The sequence below is a fragment of the Camarhynchus parvulus genome, chromosome 5, assembly GCF_901933205.1.
Source record: "Camarhynchus parvulus chromosome 5, STF_HiC, whole genome shotgun sequence".
In the NCBI taxonomy this organism is placed as follows: Eukaryota; Metazoa; Chordata; class Aves; order Passeriformes; family Thraupidae; genus Camarhynchus; species Camarhynchus parvulus.
Genome location: NC_044575.1, coordinates 36,685,945 through 36,706,321, shown reverse-complemented (window position 1 = coordinate 36,706,321; position 20,377 = coordinate 36,685,945). Strand labels below are relative to the sequence as shown.

Below are 20,377 nucleotides of genomic sequence, written 5' to 3'. Positions count from 1 at the left end.
TACAGCAATGGAAAAACTCAAAGGCTTCAAATGTAGTGAAATTAAAGGGAGTCAGCATTTTAAAATTTTGAAACTCCTGCTTACATAACAACCCACTGTCCCTCCTCTACTTAACACAGAGATTAACCTTACTTACACAACTAAAATACAGAAGATAGAAATTACTTTTGTTTCCATAAGATAAAGATAATTTTGTTCTGCACACCCCCCCTTACCTGACACAACTTCACTAAAGAACATTTTCTCTCACCTTAGGCTTGGGCACTTAATGGGGGTGGTCTACAAGGAGTCACAGAACTTACATGGGGGGTTTCCTAAGTGTGGCTACTCCCACACCTGGCTGCTTGTCAAGAAAGGAAGATGTGAGACACACTGACACTTGTTTCAGTCACAGAGGAAAGTAACTGAACATCATGGTGTTAAATACAAAAACAGCAGTAGTGATCTCTCATTTAGAAAGTCAAGGGTATTTTATTAATCCAGTATTTCCAGAAGTTGCATGAGTGTATAATGGAGCACAAGGAAGACAGGTTAATTAGTCTAACTCATACAAGGAACTATGAGCACAGCAGGATACAGATTTCCTAAGACTTCACTGCCAGTCCCTTTCTGATCACTAGATCACGCTGTGCCATGTGTCCTCAGTTTCAAAGCTTAGCTTGAGGTAGCTTCCTCATTAGGTACTACTGGTAGATTCCCACTTGTGAAATGGGAAATCCCTACACACTGCTGCTGGGAGGCACACCACTCAGTGATTCAGCAAAAGGTGACTCACCCATATACACACAGAGCATGGAGAAGTAACCGTCACAAATATTTAAATCACATTTTATATGAATAAATCATGTTTGACATTGCTTAAACATGTGGGTTCACTAACTGCCATTTAAAAGCAAAGCTCACCTACAGGTTATCTGCTAATAAAAGCAACAAACTGCTCTATTACTGCTCTTTTCACCTATTGTTAGCGCTGCCTCCCACCCAAACAAAGCTGTGAAACTGCAGAAGAAACCCCAACACAGACCACAGGTTCAGAGCTGCCATTGCTGTACTGTCAGGCAGGGCTGGGCATGATCATTGTCTCCAAAGTTTAGCCAGCAATTGGAGCAAGCCAAAAGAGGTGATTGTCCCACTGCACTTTTCACTGGTGTGGCCTCACCTTGAGTCCTGGGTACAGTTTTGGCAATATTAAAAAGACATTAAGCTGTTAGAGAGCATCCAGAAGAGAGCAATGAAGATGGTGGGCTGGAGGTGAAGCCATATGAGCAGCACAGAGGTCGCTTGGTCTGTTCAGCCTGGAGGAGCAGGCACTGATCTCTTTGGTGAACAGTGACAGGACCCAAGGGAATGGCCTGAAACTGGGTAAGGGAGGTTTAGACTGGACATTGGGAAAAGCTTCTTCACCCAGAGCGTGGTTCAGCACAGGAACAGGCTCCCCAGGGAAGTGGTCATAGTGCTAAGCCTGGCAGAGTTCAAAAAGCATTTGGGCAACATTGTCAGGGACATGGTGCAATTCTTGGGGTGTCCTGCACAGGGCCAGGAGTTGGGACTTCGATGATCCTTGTAGGTCCCTTCCAACTCAGGGCATTCTATGATTCTATAAATGAATTCCCGTCATGACTACATTTATTTGACTTAAGAGTTTCACCATTTTTTGTTACCTTTTTCTGTACTGTAAATCAAGAAAATAAGCTCAATAAAAACGTGTTTACTTCAGTCCCACATACAGGAGAGAGACACGATGAGAAGCCAGAGATTTTTGCCCCAGCCAGGTACTCAAGGAAGGCATGTGTGCTGCTTGCAAGAAAGGCTGGACTTTCTCACCGAGCCTGGTAATTTCACCAAACCACATTCAAGATCATTACCACAGCACCAGATACAAATGCTTCTTATATGCTCTACATTATTACTGATAACACAGCGTAAATTAGTCTCAAGTCCTCTTAACTCAAATACAGGGGCAGTATATACGTTTCTTGATTTCTCTGGAGTTTATCTGTCCCTTACTAGCATGGGCATAGCTACTTCAAAGGGAAAGCAGTGATGGATGAATAAGTAACAGTCACTGAGATTAATCAGCCTGATTTACTTTCTGCTCTTTAGACAGTCAGCAGGTAACTCCTGGGAATTATCCCTTACAACACCAAGGATCTCTGCAATACTGCAGAAACAATATTGTTGAGAATATTTGTATCCTGTGTCACAGTAAGAGTATTGAAATTGATGTAACACATCATCATGCAAAACTCTACCAGTGACAGCTCTTCACACATCAGTGATGCCTATCACACAATGTTTAACATGTTTTAACCTGTATGCATTGACTCTGCACCTGGAATTGACTTATCCTCTCTTGACACATTCACTAGAGATATGTCTTAACTCCCTATCACAATTCATTAAAATTTGCAGTTCACTTTTAGATGTTAGCTTTTACTTTTAACAGTCAACACTGTTAATCAAAGGCAGATTATTGATTGAGCAGGAAAACTAAACCACAGAAGCAGATTCCCAAGTTGATTTAATATAGATTGAGGATGGTACAGTAGCCTCAGTTTGCTCAGATGAGGCAATTCCCAAATACAGCTGTGCTGCTAGCAAAGTCTGTATTCAGAGACTGAAAATACTTTTGCAGCCAGGTCCAAACTGACCGGTACCAAGTGTGTACCAAGACACCTGGAGCTCCTGCACAATCCAGTGTTCCCACTGTCTGGAGGACTTGGCTCAATTGTAACACTGGCTGAATGTAAACACATTACTTTCAGGTCAAAACTGACTAGAGCAATACTCCATGGACTGTGACCAAGCTAATGAACCATCCTGAATAGTAGTGGCGAGAATGAAGCAGAGTAACTGTAAATATATTCAGGTCAGATACAGAAGCAATAGCACAATTTATATTTTTCTGTATTCATGATACCCTGGCTGTTATGCCAGTAATGGGGATTTCTTGAAGGGCCACCCCTCTCTTTTATTCTACTGATGATATCAGAGAACACCACAATACAAACCAAAACTGTGTAAATCAATCTCAGATTTGGTAAGAGTATTATGAATTTCTCCTGTGCAGATAGGGCAGGATAGGTGCCTATCCTTCTCAGCAGAGCCATATAAGAAAAAAAACTTTGAAATAGGTATTTTCTATCTAATTACAGTCATATCCTGCTCTTATTCCCAAAAGGCACAAGAAGTAATCTGATGGACAGTGAAGCAGCATTTCCTACTAGAATTAACAGAATCACAGTGGGATGCATGCAGAGAGTGAAGACATATACACACAATTTAAACATGGACTTAAAGTGTGTGTATGACATGATGGATGGGAAGTAGGTGGGGGATCATCAGGTGGAAGAGTCATTAGCTTTTTGGAATCTGGCATTTTAGAAAGGACTGTCATCTTTAAAAGATCTCAGCCACTTTGTCAGACCTTACACCTGAGAAACCTTTTAGTGTGAATATTCTTGCTCACACTTTTTGAATGTCTCTGCTTTTTAATGGTAATATTTTTAACATCATGATGTACATACGAATGAAGTTCATCCACAAATAAAAAAAGAAAAGTGGGTAGTGACAATAGTTAGCATGCTATTAAATGAACCATGTAAAGAGCTCTAGAAATGATGACTAAAGAAGATATGGACATTTGAGGAATTGCTGAATTTCACAGCACAAGTTGCAAAAGAGAAGAACAAACAAATTTTTCTGACTCTTACAATTCAAGAAATAAATATTCTTCAGTTGTCTAACTGCATTTTTGGAAGTTGAATACTGTAAGTTACTTCAGTGCCAGTCAAGTTTCTAAATCAAAAGTTTTGTTAAACAACTACAATACCTTTTTCTTTCCCAATCACTTACTAAAAGAGGTAATGTTGATTTAAATGCACAAGCAGACCCTTTGATGTTGTGTCAGCAGTTATGAAGTAGGAATAATGATGAAAGAGAAGGGGTGAATCTGAAATCCAAAGCAGCATTTTTCTGGGGTAGCGAGTGGGATATGTCCAATTCACCATTAACTATAGCCCAGTGCTAACAACTAACTTTTTATATTTTCATTAAAACTTAACATTTTCTGTTGCAGTTGTGGGCTGGCAGTAAAGCATTTTTGTTTATGAACTTGAATTTTCTGAATGTCTTCCTTTCTAGAGTCATGTAAAAGCACAAAGGTATTTGTCCTTTTCTGATCTTTGCGATATTTTTTCTCCATAACTGATTAACACTGTATAATTTTACCTCTCTTTTCCTCATCTTCTTTCTTGTAAAAAAGAATAAATACCAAGATCTTGACAATGCATAAGGGGCAGCTTATGTGGATTTGATTTTATCCAGATATCTCCTGAGAGACTACTATTTTGTACCAAAACCTGAAGATTTACAAAATATTAAAAGGTCTCAACCCCCCACACCAAGAAGAGGAGTTAGGTGATACTGCCTACCTGTGATTATACGAAAGCAGGAAAAGAAACTTATAAAACTTGAAAGTGTTCCCTTTGCATTTCCACATATCAATACTATCCTTTGTTCCCATCCTTGAATTCTTTCTGCCTGCACTGCTGTTTCTTTAACAGTATTTTCTTACTGATCACTACACATTGCTTCATTGCACCACTATTACACATACATAATCTTTATATTCTTGAGAAAGAAAGTAAAATAAAAATGAAAAGGAATGAGGTTTTACTTATTCTTGCATCAGCTTCAGATGTGAAACTTTACCTGTCAGAGCCACTGACTGTAAATGGAATAATTTTCCCAACTGAAGTCACAGCTTCAGGGGTCTGCCTTCTTTCACTGGAAATCCAGCGTTTGCAATGACATTGATACTCTTACTTTTCTTCAATCATCAGAACACTGTATACAAAGACTTTAAGGAAATAAGGGAGTTTCTCCTACCATGTTTCATTTTAGAAACAATGTTAAAATGTAGCCATTGGAAATTCTAGAAACAATGAAGCTATTTCAAGGGAACGTTTGTGAGCTCAATGGAGCTGCGCCAATCTTAAGATTTTCAGCATGGCTCAGAAGCTGTATTTAAGTGTTGAAAACCCAAAATGTGAGCAGGATCTCTGGGTGGTGGTGGTGGCACTGGTAATGGGATGTTGTGAAAATGAAAGCACAAGCTTTACCGATCCTTTCCATAGATAGGAAATAACTCTGGGCAGGACTGAAATGGCTTTGTCAGACTGAAACTGACAGTTTAAAAGGTACTAACACTCAGCTCTCACCACTGTCCTATGCAGATGTCTGTACAGTGTGACTGACCTTGTCTGATGCTAAGTGTTTTCCCCATGCCCTAAAGTCCCAGACAATACTTTTGTCCTTTGAGGAAAGTCCTGCAGCAGCTGGGGACATCACTGTTACAGCAGGCACAGGCATGATGCTGTTATGGTATATTAAACCTATGCTTCTGCAGAGACATCCCACATTTTAATAAACTTGACAGTTCCAGAAACCCTGTAACATAAGGACTATTTCTAAGCTCACAGGACAACAGACATCCAGGCAGAATGACATGATAACCAAGGAAACATCAGTAAACTGACAACTTGCAGTTGAAAAAAAGCATCAGAGTACAACATGCAGTAAATATTTCTAACACAATTCTCACACTGTCTTTCTGCTGTTTCTCAGTGCTATCTTCCAGTTGCCTGCTACAGATTATTATACAGAGGTTACCTTAAAAACTTTTATACACCTTCGAGAAAAATTGTTTCAATAAGAACCTTTGCAGCTCTTAACACATAAATACATTAACAAACACTACTGAAATGAGTGGTGATTTCTCTGTGAAGGTCAGAAAAGGAAAATTTTCTTTAATATGAAAGAGAACATATAAAATGTTCTTCTTCAACACTACAAAAATCAGCAGAAGCAAACTAAAGCACAAAGGTCTGAGATGGAGGAGCAACTGCATGGTCAGAGTCAGACCTATCTGTCCTGGGCCAACCATGAAACCAAGGCTTTCAGCAAGGAGGAACACAGGAGGGAATCTGTTTAATATTGCTGAGAGCATAACTGGTATTTACCAGATTGGAAAAACCCCAGGAGACTTTCACATCCATCAGCACACCTTGCACTGCCAGTACCATGAGGCAGAAGTTCAACTGTCTCAGCTGGATCAAGGCTAACCCTGGCAAGAAACTCACTGTTCCTACAAAACCAACAAAAATCTGATGCAGTGTAATGCAGCTGATGTAAAATGTGGGTCAGCATTATTTATCTTACACAGCCATTAGTTTTGATCACTGCAGACTCATGCCATTTTACTACTAGTAGTAACACTGCCAGCAGTGTCCATGCCTGGACATCCTAGGCAGTGAAAATCTGTGAAAGCCCACCATGATAGCTAAAATCCAGAAGATCTAATTTTTGTACTTTGATGTTTTTCATGTAAGTATATTGGTAGAAGTCTGCAATACTCAATAGCTAGACACTGGGCAGGCCACTGTTTTATCTGAAGTATTTTTCTTTAACTTTAAAGATACAGCAATTTGACAAATAGATGATATTGTCAGCTACCACAAATTAATTATAGATGATATTTGACATTTGTCTAAAGGCTTGGCCTCCTGGGAACAACGAATTATATGAAAAACTTTGTGTACCTAACCATTTTTTTCCCCTTGTCAAGAGAAACAAGCTTGAGAGTATGAAAATATGAAAGGCTTGGGCAACAGAAGCCAAGTAAGAACCACTCCCAAGCCCCAGGCCTATTTCATAAAAGGATCTATTTTTTTAAAGCAACTCTTAGCTTGGGGACTCAGAATTAGAGTTTCCAGAATTACAGTTTTCATCTATATGACTGTATCAGCCAGCACTTTTGAGGAATTATGTTGCATCTTGCCCTCTTTTGTCCATTTCCATGGAAAAGATGCAGATACCCAGCTAACAACTCTGGAGCATCTAGGACTGAACATCAGTGCTCGAGTTCAAAACAGAACTATAATTCCAGAAGTATTTTGTTTACCGAATTTATCAGATAGCAAATGGTTAAAATTGTGTTTTATTACTGGTTATGTTAACTAGGCTGGTAGACTAAATAGGCTTGTGGAAATGAGAGTGGGTGGGATGACAAAAAAGAAATCCCTAACCTATAGCATTCGAATTTCTGAAAGCCCATTTGGGAATGCCCATTCAATGGAAAGTTATGAGATTTCACTCTTTAAGGCCTGATATGCAGATACATACATATAAACCAGAAGCGAAAATGTCAAAACCTTCCAATTCTTTAAGACACTTCCTCTCACTATTGAGATGTATAGCCATTCCCCATAAACAGATTTACACAGCTCAGTGCAGTGTTTTACAGGGACATGGAGTATGTGACTTCTGATGATGAAAGCAGAGTAGTGACATTAATGATGGACGAGCCCAGGGTAACTACTCCTCACAAGGAGCATGGTAAATCATCATCAAATCAACATCATTAAGACTGTCTGGTTCTGCTCTATGATTACTTGCAACCCTTTTACTACTACTTCATTTATTTATCCAAATGTGTGGCAACTTAGGGCTGTGGTGGAAGAAAACTCCTATCAATCAATCACTCAATCAATCAAGTAGTAGTACATGCAGTATTCAAGAAATAGGTATTCCAGTGTCCTTTTCTTAAGCTTGCACTGAGTGTAGAAGCTCAAACTCCAGAGAACCACAGCTTTAACAGACACCTGCATCATACTTCTACTTTTTTTTTCCCCAGTGTATAGTGTAAGCACTATCTAGTTTACCAAAGTATCACACAATTAGGAAATAAGCAAGGAGAGAAAGCCAGCAAGGTTGATATTCTCACACTGGTATACCACATAAGTCAGGAAAAACTTCTAAATAACAACTACTTCAGAACCAGTGGAACTGAACAGGCTTTTATCTGCTGTTAGAGAGCTTATGGCACACACTGTACACAGCTTGTTCAGCCATGTCAACTGGACTCCTTAAAAGCTCAAGAGTCAAAAATTCAAAATATTAGAGGCAGAAGAAGTATTACTGCAAACTCACTGCTTCCTTTTTGTTGAGCATATAAGCAAGCAGGTAAGTGGATAAATGCTGGACAATAAGGACAGGCATAAGCATCACTAATATTTTCTGATTTATCTAAGAGGTAAGTTGGTATTAACCATGTGACAGAAGCACAGGTTCAGTTTTAACAGTCACTACAGGAAGCACTGTGCAAGGAGAGGACAATACAGCAGCTGGAAATGGTAGAAACTATTCAGAAAAATTAGAAGAAGGAATTAATTCTTCATTAAACTGGTTGGAAATAGAGTACCTAATGTTTACATAATTTTGACAACCTCTTATCTTTTGACTGACTATAATTCAATGCATATTTCCAGCTAGAACTGTGAAAAGAACTATTCAGATCATTAAAGAACTGACCAGTGAATAACAAATCAGGAAGAAACAGCATCACAAGCTAGTATCTCTGGGTGGAAAGGAAAAATCAGTAGATGCATGTAAAGATTAGTAGTAAATATGTAAAATACTTGAAATAGAGAATTTCTCATTAAGAAAAAGGTTTCCTAACAATTATATGGGGCAAATAATTACAATGCCAGAGCTAAAACATTCCAAGTGATTCTAAATGTAATTTTGGGAGATCCTATTTAGGAAATCATAATTACAGAATAGAAGATTTGAATGTTTATTTTATTGAGATCTACAGAAAAACAAAAACACCAACACAAATTATGCTTTATAAGGTTGTTTCTTCATCTAATGGTTTGCAAGTACTAATTTTTAAGATCTTGAGTTAGGCATTTTTCTTGAAGGATGGGAGTGAAGACTTCTGTTGTGTAACAGTTACTTTCCTGAGAACTTGAAGAACAGCAGCAACAAAGGTACCCATAGTTATCTTACTATGTTCTTGGTACTGGTGCTCTTACTGCATCACTCCTGTTCCTCACATGATACCAAAGAATAAAATTGTTTCAAGTCTCAGCATGTACAATACCAGCTCAATGGCACAGTTCTGGTAGCAGTCCTCAGAGAAGTGACAGATATCTGAATGAGATGTCCTCTTTATATTAATACAATCTTAGTTTAATCTAATTTGATCTAATTTAGATTAACACCACAGATAAAGGCATAGGTCTGAATTAGCATGGTGACTATTTTATTTCAACCCTTAGGTTTTTTCCCTTGCCTCGTTACCCTTCCCTTATTTGGAAGAACTGCACAAATGTACCCTTAAACAAAATAAGTAAAAAGTAGAATAGGGTTAGCCTCTTCCCTTTTATATCTCTATCTGATGTACAAAATCAATACCAGCAAAAGGTGAGGTTTGCATTAAGAAGTGTTTGATACAGAATGTCACCTCTAATGGGCAACAGTATTTTGGGTAAGAAGAGTTCTTACCATTTTTCAGAAATTGTTTGAAACAGGAATTCTTGTGAATTGGTTTCAAGCAAGAATACTGCCAGCACAATTGTCATCCCCAGAATGGAATTTTAATTCTGGTGAAATCAGTCTCCTAGATTCAAATAGGAGTTCCTATTTCCATGTTCCAGACAACACAAAACAATCAGTTTATGAAGAGATTTAGATTAAAAGCTGTTTACAATTGTACTTGATTTTCTATGAGTCTAGATTAAAAAAAATAAAATTACCTTAACTTCAGTTTTAAACTTCATTGCAGGTTACAATAATTTAATAATCTCAATTTAAGTATATTTACTTATACATAAATGTCTCTTCCAATCCTGCTTTACAAATAGAATGCAACTAGAGAAAAAAAAAACAAATGTAGCTTAATGGATAGTTGGATCATTAAACATCATGTCAATATGTGGAGATCCCTAGGAATAAAATACTGTTCAAAAAACTAGGCTTTCATAGCTTCAGAAATAAATCAAAATGGACTTAAGGCTTTTGTTAATTGTACCTTTTCACCTTCAGATAACACAACTTTCAAATATGTTTTCTTTCCTACTTTTACTAGAAATAGCTTAGTAAATGTGAAAGCCAAGCGTGAACCAAAATTGGTTGCTTTTCAAATATACAAATAAATCCAGGTGTACATGAATGAAGACAATCATTGTCCTGAGGATTACCTATGCTGCTTTTAAGATGATAGTGAAACCAGCACTTCTCATATTCAAATCAAATATTTATTTTTACAGAGGACTGGACTACAGTAACCCAGCCTTCAGATTTTCTGGCCTGCTTCCCATAGCCTCTCACTACTGTGGAGACTTTTCAGAAGTTCAGAAGACACATTCATTTGACTTCATCACCTAGATTTTAGACTTCTCTACAACATACTACAACCAACCTGTTTACCACAGTTACTAAGTTCACTGGGACATGAATCATCAAGGCAGGTTCACTCTGCCCTGCTGAATTTCAAGATTATATTCCTGGTGATTAGAATAATCTTATTATGAAAGATGCGATGCAAATTCACTTGTTAAAAAAAGGTATGATTGGTGCTTGGGTGCTGCTGTACTTACATTAACTTTTGATTTGCTATTATCACCAAATACAAAGGTAAAAATCATAAACACCAGATGGAAACCAATAGAGATAATTAATTTAACCACATAGGTTTTTATTAATTTTATAGCCAGAAAAAAAGGCTGCAAATAGTAATGGGAGGCAACACCAAGAAGAATCTGACTCTGAGAGAAAGTAACAGGCAGAGCCTGTCAAATTGCCTGACAGTCAGATTTCTTTAACTTGATCACTTTCTGCTGCTCTATTCTCACCAGGAAATGCAAAACTAGAGCAGAAACCTCTGAAAAGAAAAATAATTGTTTACAGCCAACTGATGAGGCATTTACTCAGGAAATCCTGTCAGCTTCCCCTCCACCATCTCACAATGTAGGGAATTTAAACGTTTTGAGAAAGTTTCCCCTGTATTCACAAGTCTGACCTTGTGTTTCCCTTCCTAAGATGTCCCACCTACCTCCTACTCTCCTGTCCCAGGGTTGCAGAAGCAGTGAGGGACAGTGGAGCACATCACTATGGGAAGAGCCAGAGTTGGTGGCGCAAGGTATGTGGGCAACACAGGCATTTCCTGGGCGGAAGCATCCATGCCAACCAACTGTAGGAGCACTTCTGGAACCTCTGACACACTGATGTCCAATACATCTGCACTTACAGTGTACAGGTATACAAAGCTGAACATATTAAATGCCCTCTTATTTCTCTTTTAGCCACAACAAGGAACTGCCAGGTTTCAGAAGAGCTGCACGGAGAGGAGAACTCGCAGGCCAGGCCTTCCCTCCAGATTTCACTGGCAACTGAGTCTATCTCCTTCAGCTCTCCTGGAACAGCCTTGTTCTTCTGCATCTGGTGACCATAACACTTGAGCCTGAGCTATGCTATTTTAGGATGGTCCCAACATAGGAGGAGAGGGGACAGATTTCAGCAGATTAGTATTGATCTCTGAGATGTGTCTTCAGAGAACTGAGTTCTGCTGAGATATCCAAGGAACTCCCAGAAAGTAACTGATGAGATATGGATGCAATGCTGAATATTTCACTCATGAATCTCCAACACTAAAAATAGGTGAAGTTTCAAGAATATCCCTTACTGCTTGACCTTCTTTTTCTTCTAAGATTATGTTACACAGACAGTGAAGGTGATTTTCAATGAAAACACAAAAAATCTCCATCTTTACAGTTTGTGCAGTACTTACAGGAAATGAAAGTACAGGTCTAAAGAACGAAACACATGATACAAAGATAAAAATCTCTCCAATCATGAACAACAGGCCAAATGTTTTGTTATCATGGAAATGCAAACTTGAACCACCAGTAGAAGACAGGGGGAAAAAAAGAGATGGAAAAGGCTGAGAGCAAATGAACAAACACGTCTGACTGCTTTGTTGAGTGGTAAGACAAGAGGTGGTCGGAAGCAGAATTGATGAACTGTCACAGTATGACAAATAAGACCTCTGTTGGATGTATTGATTCTGAGCAGAGAATGACTCATGGATCTACTTCATTCTTGCTTCATTTACAGAGAGTAAAGTACTTGAACAAATCACAGATGCTGCCAAAGGAGTCAGAGAAGAAAAAATTCTTTCCTATGGATGTTTTTGGGGTCAAATTTATTAATAACTTCTTGTTTTGTAGGACAGCTCATGGAGTGGAGCTAATGTTTTGTACAAAGCTTCACTGTCTCAATAATTGTACAGATGATTTTTTATGCATGTTGCATAGTTAAGTCTGACTTGAAGACTCATAAAGTTTACCCCATGAAAACCTGAGCATACCAGTATGTGTATTTGTCAACTATGCTTGTATGCACAGGAGCTGATTTTTTTGTGTGTCTCATGGCCTCAAAAATGGTTCAGTAACTGGAACTCGAGAGAGAAAGTTGTATTCACTATTTTTCTCTAACACTAAAAGCTCCAATATGTTTTTTGCTCTCGTTGTTTCATCATAGAGGATTTATAGGCATTACGCAGAGAATTCAAAGAAGCAAAATTATGTTTCAAAATCGATTTCTGTTATTAAGCCAAGAGAATTGTGGGTCATAGATGCCCTGTTTTTCTTTTTTTTTCCTTCATTTTAAAAATTTTGTCTTTATTTGAAGAGTTGAGGTTCTCTTGTCTTAATAATTGTCTTTATATTTGGAAAATAAGCCTTGCAAATTGAATACAGTACATACCAAAGCAATGGCTCTGAGCTGAACTCACGAAGTGCAATTCATCAAGGTTCTTTAATTCTGTGGCCAAAGTTGAGTTTTTTTCAAAAATTTAACAGGACCATTCACCATTTTCCTGTAGACTACTATCCTATGTCCTATTTTTCTCCCTTATCTTGATGAAACTTTATTTCCATGACCAGCTTTCCTTTCAGGACTGCAACCTCCTTCTACTCACTTTTTTCTCTACTGCTAATGTAGCCAGGAGTCCAGCAATAACTACTACAGAACTACTAGAATAACTAAAATTATAATGTTAGTTTTAAACCTTGAATCCTCCTGTTAATTATAATTTTAGATCTTTAACATACAGAAAAAGAAAATGCAGCAATGTTTACACACATGTACTATTAATGAAAAATTCTCTAAGTCCCTTCCCTAGTTCAGAGGGCAATCTCCACTCAACAAACCTGCTGTTCTTTCCCAGGAAGAGACAAGAAAGAAATGCAAAACATGAGGTGCCCCCTGCACCTGCCACAGAGCACTCCCAATTCCTGCAGCCACAGCCTGGCTTTTTGTGACAGCCAGTGAGGGGTGCAAGGGGGCAGCTCTGGTGGCTTTCCTGGCAGGAGCTGACTGCTGCTTCAGGCCAGAGATGTGGAATGCTGGCTGCTGCCAGCACACTGGGATGGGAAGGAACAGCAAGGATCTGGCTTCCTCAGCTATTCTACAGGCCTAATGCAATTTATATGGGAATTACAAAAACTCATGCAGGCCATTTATAGATGTGCTGATTAAGTTTAGAAGGAACCACTTTGAATTATCTGCCAAGAGCAAAAACTATTCCTTTGTGCATTGTCAGCCCTGAGTAACTCAGTCTGGAACTATTTTACCAATCGTTAGATGTCTGGGTTTAATATAGAGATTAGAGAGGGTAAAGTTAGGGCAGAGCTGACCCCAGCTGCCAAACTGTTTGAAGAAGGGAATAGTGAGTTAGCTTTGATCCAACACACATTTGAAATATATATTCAGTTACATCTAACACCAGATGGACACAGCTAAAAAAAAGGGCCTGGCTGCATACTTAATTTACAACATATCAAACTCATTGTAAATAAAGAATAGCAAAATACTCTTCAGACTGTTCTTGCAGATCATGCACTCTCACTCCTCTTTCACTTACCACCCTGGCTCTCCACAGCTCAGGGGTAGCTGAAGCAGAGCAAAGTGTCTTCACTCCCCTTCTGCAACCCAAGAGCAGTCTCTAGAGCCTAGCTATCCTGCTTGCACTGGGATTCCCTCTCATTTCAAAGGAATACTTCTGCAGAAAATTGTCATAAACAGGAAAACATCCACTTAAGAACTATGTAACAGTTTGTTTAGTAGGAGAAATGGACAGTTAGTGTGTGGAAATTCCCTCTCTTGACCTTTACAAGGTGAAAGGTGAGAGCACTACAGAGAGTACCAAATGTGATTGTGTTGGGTAAGGATTTATGTAATTAGATACATCTGGAGGAAAGGATAACACGTCATGACACAGCCTGAATCAACTTTGCTTAGTTAAACTGCCAGGACAGCTCTGTTTACAAGCCACATGTTTGCAGTACAGTGACTGACTCAGTCAGGCAAAACCCATCAGGTACAGTCTTACAGCAGCAGATGACAAGGCTGAACCATTTTAGACTTTAGGGAGGTTTGGAATTTTTTTCTATTGATTATATAGCAAAAATAATTTCCATTCTACAATATAAGGAGTCAACTTTAATGTCTAATTTAAAATGCTACAGTAAAGAAGCAAAGGGTTGAAAGGAGGTGCTGTCTGGTGTTGCAGTTTTACAGTCACTATGTGTGCAGTGCCTTCAAATCAAATGGGCTCACCATTCCCTAGCCCTCAAAAAATCTTTCTTCCCATCTTCATGCTGCCTCCTTCTTTTTTTTTTTTTTTTTTTTTCAGGAATTGAGTAATTTATGCAGCCACATCATAATTTCTACCAGGAAACAGACCAAGAATAAAACCCACCTGGATGAAGGGGCAATTGGGGATTATATGTACAAACCAAGAGTGTCATAAACCAGAGAAACTGCCACAGAATGTTCCAGTACATCTGTCAAGTCAATAATATTCATGATGATTTGCTAAGTGCTGGCTATGAGGACTGAAGTTGCCTGGGAAATCACATATCTAGCTTTCTAGACTGTCAGAACATTTTGGGAATTAAACGAGTAAAAATTTTACCTTCAACTTTTGGTTTTTTTTCTGTCTCCTCTTATCCCTCAAGGTACCTGTGCCTTGCCACACAGCCCAGCCACTCCCCAAGATGCCTAAGACATGGAATTACCAATGTTAGGCTGTTTGAAACAGAGAGGAAAATTTCATCAATGTATTCTTATTCTAATCATATGACTAAGAGTTAGTTAGAGTCTAGGTCTTCAGCAGAACAGCTGCAGTTCTGGAAGCTAAGTAATGAAAGTTAAACAGTACTTTTTCTTAAATTTAAATTAAGACTAGAATGCATTTAAATTACTGTGTGTTTGTCACATAAATCTTAGGCCTTCTCTTGTGTTTAACAACACCCTTTATTTTGCCATTCTCTCTAAATGCCATAAGGGACCGGTTCCAAAGAAACTAATAATTTGCAAATAGTAACACTTAAGAGTGTGTTAGAAACACAGCAACAATCTCATTTTTTCTTTCAACCACGCTGCATACTAACTACATACTCTAACAGGAAAGTTTATAAAACAATATCCTGACTGGGTCTAATAGATGCAGTAATCAACCCTTGAAAAGGACACAGACTGATCCATACTTGGAGACTCAAAATAATTTAGCTTTTTGACAAGTTAAATAATTTAGCTTTAACATAGGTCCTCAGAAACACTGCTCATTTACCTCCTCTCTAGTCAAGCAGAAGAAGTCACATCATACCTCTCTTCAAAATGGGACTGTCATGCTACCCTAGCCAGCCAGCTTGATCTCAGTAGCCTTCACTCTTGGCTTTTTCCATCCTTTGTGCTCCGCCTCCCACTTCTCTCACACTATTTCTCTTCTCCATCTCAGTTCAGCACTGTGTTTCCCTGTGCAGACTGAGGAGCTTCACAAGGCAGGCTGTAAATGCCCCATACGTGCCACTCCACATTTTCCATTTGGTTGTCATGGGTGTGAGGACAGGAGCCTCCAGAAGAGGATGTTTTGTGGCAGAGCCACAAAGGACAGACTACAGCATTCAGGGAGGTCAGCATTCACAGATGGGAGACTGCTTGGCAGCAACACCATCACCAGAAAAGCAACACATCAACAGATTACTGTGGGCTTCCCCTCCCTCATCTGAAAAGAGTTTGGAGACAGAAGAAAGGATTGCTCTGCTTTGCGGGTTTCTTTCTGTTTTTAGCAGTCTTGAAAAAAAAAGTCAGAAAACAAGAATGCATGCTTCTTGTTAGAAGGATCCAAAATAAGAACAAAAACATAGTCCTTTTCTGACATGTTACAACATAGAAGTTCAGAGTCATGAAGAAATAAAAGAGGATCTGCTAGCATCCAGAATGATCTCACATTTAAACTATGTTTCCACTTGGAAAAAACTATAAAATCAATAGTTAACACTGTAATTGTGTATAATGACATCTAGCATTAAAAAAATTTAAAGGATCTCAGTTAGTTGAGAAGATCAATGCAGGGAAAAGTCTTTAGTAGTCCATGTGTCTAGAATATTATTTCTTTTGGGAACTGAAGCAGCTATTTTGTTGTTTAGAGCGCAAATATAAACTTCCCATGCCAAAACAGGTACTAATCAGCCCGTGAGTATCTACAGGTCTATAGCAGAAATAATGGGCTTTTCCAATCTCTCATGTAATGACTCCATACTCCCAAAAAACAGGATCCAGAAAACAGGAGCAGAAAAAGACTGGCAGAAACCCCAATGATTAACATTTTTTGTGCATGACAAAACGTAATAATCATTCACAGCAACTTAACTCATAGGACAAGTAAATTTCAGCTAAGAGAACCCTCTTCTGGATAAGCTGGGCTGAGCCCAAGTTCTGTTGTGTAGGAAAGAAAGGCAGGTCTTCCCAAAATCCTCCTAATCAGTAAAGAGCTGGGGATTCAAGAGAAGTTTGGCCTGTACCTATATGGAACAACATAAATAAAAGCTGATGCCTCCACACAGCCCTCCTGGAGCTCTTTGGCATCGTGGATCCCAAAGTGCTTCCACTGCAGCCCAAGCTAAGGAGAAACTGAAAGGCAATTTATGCTGTTCAGCATACTAATACCTCCTAGCAAGATTTCTGATCAGAAATCAGGAGTAATTGTCTGCCAAAATCAGGCTGGCTCTTTGCTCGATTGCATCAAGTTTTCATTCAGAATCCTGGTTAGAGCTCCCAGAGTGGGAAAGGCATGCACTGAGCAAGGAGATTCTTTTCCCCTCCTCATCTTTGGCAGCACAGATCTGTCTTTCTACATGTTAAAACATTGTGCCACTATGTTCTGCCTGGAATTCTTCTCAGATAATTAAAACTTCCTCCCTGATCCCACTCAAATAACTCGTGAACTTTTTTTGCTATTTTTGTAGTAAGTAAAGTATTCTCTTTGTGAGACAGTATCTCACGAAACTACACTGCCACTCTGAAACACTTTTCAGCAAGTTTATGGAACCTCCCTAGCTCACTTGTATCTACATAGATGAGTACACATTACTTCCTAACAATAGCTTTGAAGTTATTCTTAGAACAAAAATGTATTTCTTGTAATGAATGAAAGTGAATTTCTTCTTTTATTAACAAGCTTATCTATAAATTCATTTTAATTTTGAGAGTGTGAAAATTTAAATTCTGGCTTTGAAATATGTGTGAGCAGCTACTTTGCTACTCCTAATTTAAAGTAAATTTGATTGACAAAAAAAAACCCAAATAACCTTAAGCCAATTCTTAGTGAAGTGCTACAAGGGAGTATCAAGAATTCTCAAACACAGGTATTGACAAAGGAGCAGGATTTTTCTTCTACAAATCAAATGGAAAGAACTGAAGCCAGTTACTGAGCTACCCTTGTTAAACAGGACTCAAGCCTCAAAGCAATAGGAAATGAAATAATGTTTAAATGTGTACAGGATGTGGTTTGAACTAAGCAAGGGGTTATTTTAATGACAACTTTTACCAGCATAACTATATTAGACTAAATTTTCTACACAGCAGATTTACCCAGTTCCCTCAAATCCCTATTACTATGAAAACTTAGACAATCACACAGAGTTTGTGTAATTATGTTATTATTGACACCTTAGCTGTAACTATAAATATTGAATATATGAGGAAATTGATGACATTTTACAGCTAATACAGGCAAATATATAAGAAGAACCATCTTCTCACTAATAATTTTTAATTTGTGAAACTTAGACAACTCTTTGAACTTCATTGTGAATGTGCGACAAAGTATTTGCTCATTTTCTCTAGAGGATAACTAATAATGAGGCACTCACTGTTTTACAATCAGTATACACAAAACACTTAATGAATATTTAACCAGCACTTACATTTTCACACTGCATCTTTCTGGATTTTATGTGGGAAACATTGAGTCCATCAATAACAATATCAAAAGGAAGTCGATTTTCAACAAATGTTTGAAAGGCCTCCAATTCCTGAAATAAATAAATAAATAAACACAAGGGAATAATATGTAGAGTTTAATAGAAAGAAATTCCATTCCATTTTTATTTAAAAAGGAAACAAAGCCCAAATGTCTCACTTTTCCTTTGTCGGCTACACTTCACATTACTAGATTATTTCCTAAAACAATCACACCAAAAAAACCCACCCCATCTTTTAAGCCATTACATTGGATACATCCAATAAAACCATTACAACCAAAAATAACATTACAACTAAAACCCAAAACTTTACTGTTATCCAAATTTTCCAAATTACAATCTGAGCTGTACACTTCTATAAAGATATACACTATAGTCATTGTCCCACAGCAGCTGCTGAACAAAGCAACTTTACAGTCCAGTAGACAGCTTCACCACCACTAGCTCTTAACACATCCAAATGAAAAATAATGATCATACTAAGGTTCTCTGAAAGAATTATGAAATCTCTGAATGCCAGTCAATATTTAAATAAACATCCATTTAGAAAGATAGTATTCCATCTGTGAGAAACACATGGCTTTAAGGCTAAAACCTTAAGAACTTTCTTACTAGGTCAGAAATGTAGTGCACTGATTGAGCAAAACATCCAGTTTTTTCCTCATAAGAAAACCACAACTGCTTTAGGTTTGAGAGTCCATAAGAGAAGAACAGACTACAAAGCTATAATAAAATCTTCAGGAATTCCTCCCTTGATTTTTGGGGGAAAGATTTAGTAGTTTTTTTGCAGACACTTGCATAAGATTTGTACTTTTTGCATCTGACTGTTTTTAATAAGACCAAGAACTCTGCATTATCCTGATGGGCAGTGACCTAATTGCATAAATTACCTTTCTAGTAACAAGTAAGATTTATTTTTCACTGACAGAGCCTTCACAATCCAGGCTATAAATTAACTTTCACAGAAACTCAAAACAATTAATATTTCATGCCTTCTGCAAAGGATTCAAGAAGTACTCTTCTAATCTTGCCTTCTTCCATGTAGCAATATGGCAACATACATCTAAATAAAAGCTACTGCCTCAGCACCCAAAAACATACAGAGCATATACAACCCTTCCTTGGAGAGAGAAATGAAAGAAAGAAATCATTTTTCCAGAAAATACAGCGCTGTCAGGCAGTTACAAATGATCACTTCAAATTTAGTTGGAATGCTTATGACAAATTATACTAGGAAAAGGGCTACTTGTACTAAGTGTACAAACCAAGCAAGATAAGATGGCTCACCCAGCTGTTAAAATTTCAGGAATAATTTTCAGGTGAACAGAGGTGTACCAGTCAAAAGCACAGTGGTAAGAACACAGACGACACCGGGCTCAGTCTAGCACCCTGGGAATCAATCACCTGTTACGTGATCTTTCATTTCTCCATGGCTTAAATAAATGTTACTACTGAGAAAGTATAAAACGCTGGACAAGGAAATTATCATCTAAAACAAAAATAAATTGTTGGCACTTGTGAAGTATTTTCCCCACTCTCCTGCCCTAATCTCAATGTATTTTCCATAGATGAATAAAAATTCTCATTGCCATCTGACAGGGACACCAGGACACAGAGGGAAGACCCTAGGAAAGGCAGTGGCAGGGATAGCAGGTAGAAACAAGTGCAAAACCAAACAACACAGATTCCTGACTTCTGGGCTTACACCACCCATGGACCTCCCCATGGTTCAAAATCTGGCAAGTCATCACTGCAGTACTGGATGGCTGTCTGAAATGTGGGAGATGAAAAGAAGCAGAACACATGCAGCCCAAATGAAATTAAGATAGAAAAGCTCTGAGACAAAAGATCAGTGAAAATAGAAAAAATAAAAAGTGGAAGCAGGTGAAACATGTGGTAAACATTCCAACACAGCATTATTTTCTCAGTGCTAACAACTGGCAATATTATTTGAAGTAACACAGTTACAGTCAAGGCTTTTTTAAGAAGCAAACTGTACAAGTAATCCTGTCTTTATGGACTCAGTTCAATACAAACCAAGCACTTTGCAGAGAGAGTTTTTCAAGTGGTATTTTATTTCAAGTGACAATGGTTATAGAGCAGTTCCTGAAAAGGTGGTTTTCCCTGATGGGCAGAGTAGACTGTTTTGCTCAGGGAATACTACAGCATGAGCTGGGGAAGCAGCAGAGGGGTTCAGTAGG

The 20,377-nt window shown here is 38.2% G+C and overlaps 1 protein-coding gene across 3 annotated transcripts in view; it reads right to left on the bottom strand.

Annotated features, from left to right (window-relative positions):
* The window catches only part of PRORP (protein only RNase P catalytic subunit), a 39,497-nt gene that overhangs the window by 6,018 nt on the left and 13,102 nt on the right, over positions 1–20,377 (bottom strand). For all 3 annotated transcript variants that reach the window (XM_030950227.1, XM_030950229.1, XM_030950228.1), the window contains exon 5: positions 18,120–18,227. In XM_030950227.1, the coding sequence (XP_030806087.1) occupies positions 18,120–18,227 (108 nt within the window). The remainder of the gene's footprint in view (positions 1–18,119; positions 18,228–20,377) is intronic.